Source organism: Melanerpes formicivorus, unplaced genomic scaffold (genome assembly GCF_026170545.1).
Source record: "Melanerpes formicivorus ecotype bairdi unplaced genomic scaffold, bMelFor1.0.p_v2 SCAF_7, whole genome shotgun sequence".
NCBI lineage: Eukaryota > Metazoa > Chordata > Aves > Piciformes > Picidae > Melanerpes > Melanerpes formicivorus.
This window is the reverse complement of record NW_027142359.1, coordinates 517,411-523,410: the sequence shown is the minus strand read 5'-3', so window position 1 is coordinate 523,410 and position 6,000 is coordinate 517,411. Positions and strand designations below refer to the sequence as shown.

Sequence of the window (6,000 nt, the reverse complement as noted above, 5' to 3'; positions counted from 1 at the left end):
AGGTTGGTCTCTTCTCCCAGGCAGCCAGCACCAGAACAAGAGGACACAGTCTCAGGGTGTGCCAGGGGAGGTTTAGGCTGGAGGTTAGGAGGAAGGTTTACACAGAGAGAGTGATTGCCCATTGGAATGGGCTGCCTGGGAAGGTGGTGGAGTCACCATCACTGGGGGTGTTCAAGAGGAGACTTGATGGGGTGCTTGGTTGCATGGTTTGGTTGATTAGGTGGTGTTGGATGATGGGTTGGACACGATGATCTTGAAGGTCTTTTCTGGTCTGGTCTGGTCTGGTCTGGTCTGGTCTGGTCTGGTCTGGTCTATTCTATTCTATTCTATTCTATTCTATTCTATTCTATTCTATTCTATTCTATTCACTCCTGGGAAGCTGTGAGCCAGTTGGAGCTGTTAAAACCAACGTGCTTAAAAACCCTTCTGCAGCACTAGCTCCTCACACAGACATTCTCTCGACCTTCTTTGGACTTCTTCATGTTTACATTTTACAGTGCTCTCACAGATTCAGATAATGACCTGAGCACAAGTCATAAGGGTTAGCATCCTTAGATAGAAAATTACTGCAGTGGTAATCCAAGCAGCATGCAGTTTTTCAGTCTCTCTAAAATTGAGTATTCATTACCTGTCATTGCATTGCTCTTGCCTCACAGTTGTGGGGGTTTTGGGTGTGCCTGCCGTACGATACAGATGTAACCTAATAATTTGCCTGCTGTGGCAGCTTCAGGGATGTTGTTGGTGCTCTTGGTCCCTACCTGCTCTGCTTACTTCTGTGGCAGATTTAGCCTTTAAGGGGGGGGGGGTGTGCTATGAGATGCTGCAGTGTCTGTCAGTGACTGGGGACATGTGCACTTTCACACCGAGTGTCTCTTGTGCTGCTGCCTGAAATGGCAGGGAGCTGAGCATGATGATCCACTGGGCTGCTTCCAAGTCTGTGCCAGGGTTGTTTTGCAGGCATGGTTCTGAAGTACAAATACTGTTGCATGAAAGGTTTTCATTGCATTGCATAGTCTGTGTGCAGTGCCTGAAAGGAGCATTTTTTTTGGATGACTGTTTGCTTGGCTACTTAGAGTAGATGGGAGAGGGGTTTTTTTGTTTGGTTTTGGGTGGTTTGGTTTGTTTGGTCCCCCCCTCCCCCCTTCAAAATGCTTTGCAGTCATTTTACTATGGGCCTGTCCTCCCTGGAACATACAGCCCTGGCACATGAAAATGATCAGGGGGCTGGAGCACCTCTGCTACAAGGACAAGCTGAGAGAGCTGGAGGTGTTCAGCCTGGAGAAGAGGAGGCTCCGGGGAGACCTAATAGCAACCTGCCAGTACCTAAAGGGGGCTACAGTAAGGATGGAAAGAGTCTTTTTACAAAGGCCTGCAGGGACAGGATAAGGGGCAATGGCTTCACACTGGAGGAGGGCAGATTTAGATTGGACTATCAGGAACAAGTTCTTTACTATGAGGGTGGTAGATCACTGAAACAGGTTTCTCAGGGAGGTGGTTGAGGCCCCTTCCCTGGAGATATTCCAGATGAGGCTGGATGAGCCCCTGGATAGCCTGATCTAGTTGGGGATGTCCCTGCTGACTGCTGGGAGATCAGGCTGGATGACCATTGCAGGTCCCTTCCAACCTGGACCATTCTATGATTCTAAGAAGGGAGGTGGGGGAACAGGTCTAAATGAATAGGAGCCAGCCCTCACTCTTAGTGTAGTTAGGGAAGAGCTGTGCTCTAAGCGGAACATCTAACAGTAATTTATTAGACACCTCTGAGCCAGGAGGCAAACATTATCTTTATCTTATACATGGTGGAATTAAGACAGATGTGGTTTCACAACTGTAGCTGAAAGTCAGTTTACACATCATTATTTTGTGCTCAATTACTTCTCTGAATTAGAAATCATCCAGAATAACAATACACCTAAAAACTTGGGGGGAATAATTTGCTTTGTTATATTTACACATTTTTCTTTAAGCTCAAATTTTAACTTTCTGGATCCCTCCCCCCCACCCCCCAATCAGCTCTGAGTTCTGTAACTTTTTCCCCTTAGCCAGTAAGCAGATCACTGCTAAGTTCAGCTGTACAAAGCACCTAGGAAAGCATTCCTACCAGTAACTGGTCACTTCATGATGCTTTCAAATCTTACTTCAGTCAGGCATGTAGTAAATAAAGAGTGAATACCAAGGTGGCAGTTGGGTTTGGTCAAACTGTTCATTTGCCAGTTTTTAACAAGAGAAAGAAGGAAATGATACTTCATGTGGACATTGTTTTACCAAAAAAGAAACCAAACTCCCCAGACACACACAAAAAAAAGGACACAAAGGAACACACATGGAATGATGAAAAGGAACAGTGATATTGCACAATCTCAGGTTTCTCTTCCCAGGTTTTGTTCCATGGAATTAGGTATGAATGAATCCAGCAAAACACTCTGTCCAGATAAATGTGTAGCAGTTTGAGTGAATCTAGAACTGCAGGCTGCCTTCAGTTTCTTCTGACTGCTACTTGGAGTTCTCCTCTAAGAGAGCAGGTTGCTGTCAGCTGCAGGAATAATCAACCAATCGAGATGTTGACTCTCCCTTTGGCTGACCAACCCTTCAAACATTAGCCACACCAGGCAGGCTTCTGCTCTACCATACACGGAGTCATCAAAGTACTTGGGGCTCTGAACAAACCTTCTTTTAGCAAGTACTCAAACTCTGTATGAAAACCAAATCAAGAATGTTCCTCAACTTCTTGTGGCTAACTTCAGACTGCAGCTGATTTTGCAAGAGCAGGACTTCAACGTGTCAGCCCTGCATTACAAGTCACAGCAGGGTATGGTAAGGGAGGAAAAAGAGATAATGAAAAGAAAGGAAACTCTGTTAAGTGGCTGAAAGGTCTTTACAGCTCCCATCTTTGCTAGGCCATCTCTTAACAAGCAGAGGCTGTTGGCTACAGAGATTTGCTCCTCCTGTCACTACAGCAGTCCTGTTGTCCCCCTCAGCTGCCAGCAGCCAGCCTGTGCTTAGGTAAACTTTGCATTTCCCAGCAGAACAAAAGACATTTTTCTCATCTCTGATTTCATCTCTGGTGGCCTGATGTGTCAGCCAGCAGGGCTTAACAGATACATTTAATGCAGGAGACTGAGATACAGTATGTTTATTCTTAACTTCTGGTAACCTAAGAACTACAAGAACAAGAGATGCAGTATCCATTTACTATGATTCAAGACAACCATTTTTAGGGGGGGTAGGGGGGGAGTAGAGGAAGTGATCAACGTCAACACTACATGAGCTCCAATTTTTTTCCAGTCGTGGCAGCTTAGCTATTTATCATCCATCTGGCCCACATTTAAGCTGATCAAGTTCAAGGTGACATAGTAAAGGTTTCAGGACTGTTGTTTCATCAGAAAATCATGAACCCACAATTTCCCCTTAGGGCTTGTGTCAGACCTTCCTATGCCACATGGCTTGTAGAAAAGGGATAATGCATCTCAAGTTTGCTTACAAGCTAGGAGATCACTTTAAAGTCTGCATATTCCTAACTGCAAACAAAAACAAAACAAAAAATATATAGCACTTTTAAACAGGTTATAAATAAACTGGTTTTCAAGCATAGAGCCAGCCCAACAGTAACAATACACTATTAAAAGGACCTAAGGCAATGAATTCCATCTCCAATGGAAGGGGGGGGGGGGGGAGGGAAAAACCAACCAAACAAAAAACCAACAAAAAAAAGGGAACTGTGCAAACAAGCTTAAAACTATTTCTTTGTGCCAGTGTTATAAAATGTATGCAGAGTTCAATAAAGCCTTGACCCAAATGCCAGGACTTGTGAAAAGAATCAGAACAAAACTGGTTTACTTTATTTAGGGAAGGGGGTGGGGGAGGAAGGGAAAAAAAAAAAAGTACTCTTATCTTTCTGCTAATAAAACTGGATACAGGCAGTTCAAACATCTACAGTTGCTGTAACACTTTACACAATTCCTATATATGGGTGTAAGAACAAACATTAAAAGACAATGGTGGGTCAAGGCTTTACATTAAAAATAACAGCCTACTTCTCTAGAGTCTCTAAAATACTATGTTGTTGTGTTTTTTTCTCTCCAATGTTTGCAGCCATTCAGGATTTGTTTTGTTTTATTTATTTATCAGGAAGTGGATACTTTGTGCATGATCTTAATCCCTAATTCCTGGCTCTTTGGGCTGAATGACAAAAGGATCAAACCCATTGGAAGTGGATGGTGTCCTCGAAGGGTCAGCGGAGAAACCCCTGGCTCAGTTAGTTTCGTAAGATGAGAGCAGTGCTGCATCCACTGGCTCCATGCAGGATGGACAGGTAAAGGATCTCATCAACCAGTCATCTATACAGTCCAGGTGGTAGATGTGCATGCACGGCAGAAATCGGATAGGGTCCCCATAAACAAAGTCCATCATACAAATGACACATCTGGGGGAACAAGAAAGGTTACACAGTTGTGAAAATAGAGCAGCATTTCACTCCTGGGTGACATGTTTGAGTCAAACTGTTAGTACTTGTAGGTAACTATGAGGAGGAGCTCTTAGCTCTGTCAGTGGTGGATTTGTTTGTGGTTTGTAGCATACCTGCCCACGGTTACAGCCTCAGGGAGGGCAGGAAGCCTCCTGCAGGAAGGGCAGGGGCACCTCAGCAGAGAGCATCAAGTTAGAAATGGGAGTCATAATGGTGAGTAACTATGACATGATTTCCCCATGAAGAGAGGATAAATAGGAAAGACCCAAACACCTGGATGGGTGTGAATCCCATGGGCCTCCTGGCACAGGAAAGCCAGCAAGGATAAAAGGAGGAGCCTGCTGTATGGTCATGGTCTTGCATAAAGCTACATTAAATTACAGTCCCTGAAAAGGAGGCAAAACCAGGAGGACAAGACCAGGCATCACAAAGTAGTGCAACAGCCACATGAGCCGAGCTGTGCTTCTGTCACTTACTCTCTGATCTTCTTCTCGGAGCCGTCTCTTCCAGGATCATAGACTCCTTTGGGTAGATGCTGAATAAGGCCTATCCTCTGCGCTATTCTGATCTGTTCCTCTTCTGTCAGCTGTGTTGCCAGCCGAGTCTGGCTAGGAGTTGGGTGATAAACAGGAACAGGGACCTGCTCCTAGAATTGAAATACTTCAGTTAAAGCAAACAGAGGCTTTCATAGCATTTCACAGAATGGCCCAGGCCAGACGGGACCTCCAAAGCTCATCCAGTCTGACCTCCCCACAGGCAGCAGGGACATCCCCAACCTGATCAGGCTGCCCAGGGCCTCGTCGAGCACCACCTTGAATATCTCCAGGGAAGGGCCCTCAACCACCTCCCTGGGCAACCTGTTCCAGTGTTCCACCACCCTCATAGTAAAGAACTTGTTCCTGATATCCAATCTAAATCTGCCCTTCTCCAGCTTAAAGCCATTGCCCCTCATCCTGTCACTGCAGGCCTTTGCAAACAGTCTCTCTCCAGCCTTCCTGTATCCCCCTTCAGGTACTGGCAGGCTGCTATTAGGTCTCCCTAAAGCCTCCTCTTCTCCAGACTGAACACCCCCAGCTCCCTCAGCTTGTCCTCATAGGAAAGGTGCTCCAACCTGCTGATCATTCTCATGTGCTCCTCTGGACCCCCTCCATTGTAGCACAGTACAGGCAGAGTAGTAAACTTTTCCTCCTAGGACTACAAATGCTTCTAGGATCTCTCACTCCTACTTTGCAGTTTGGGAGCTATTATTATATTGAGAATGGGATGAAGAATTGAGGGCAGTATCTCAAGCCAGTGTCTGCTCATAGTTTTTTCCTCTGCAAAAGGTTTTTATTTCCAAGAATCATCATACACACATAGAAACTCCAACAGCAGGCAAATCACCTGGACAGGCACCTGGAGGAGTGCTCAGATACTGAACTTAGCACTGTAATGGCAAAGAGAAAGTCACAGAATCGTAGAATTGTCAGGGTTGGAAGGGACCTCAAGGATCATCCAGTTCCAACCCCCCTGCCATGGGCAGGGACACCTCACAC

The 6,000-nt window shown here is 45.5% G+C and overlaps 1 protein-coding gene across 1 annotated transcript in view; it reads right to left on the bottom strand.

The window, feature by feature from the left end:
• Positions 1-2,184: 2,184 nt before the first annotated feature.
• RNF11 (ring finger protein 11) overlaps positions 2,185-6,000 on the bottom strand; it is a 43,771-nt gene continuing 39,955 nt past the window's right edge. Inside the window, exons 2-3 of the mRNA XM_068140589.1 lie at positions 4,942-5,111; positions 2,185-4,423 (exon numbers count right to left, since the gene is read on the bottom strand). Coding sequence (XP_067996690.1) covers positions 4,252-4,423; positions 4,942-5,111 — 342 coding nt within the window. The 3' untranslated portion in view covers positions 2,185-4,251. The remainder of the gene's footprint in view (positions 4,424-4,941; positions 5,112-6,000) is intronic.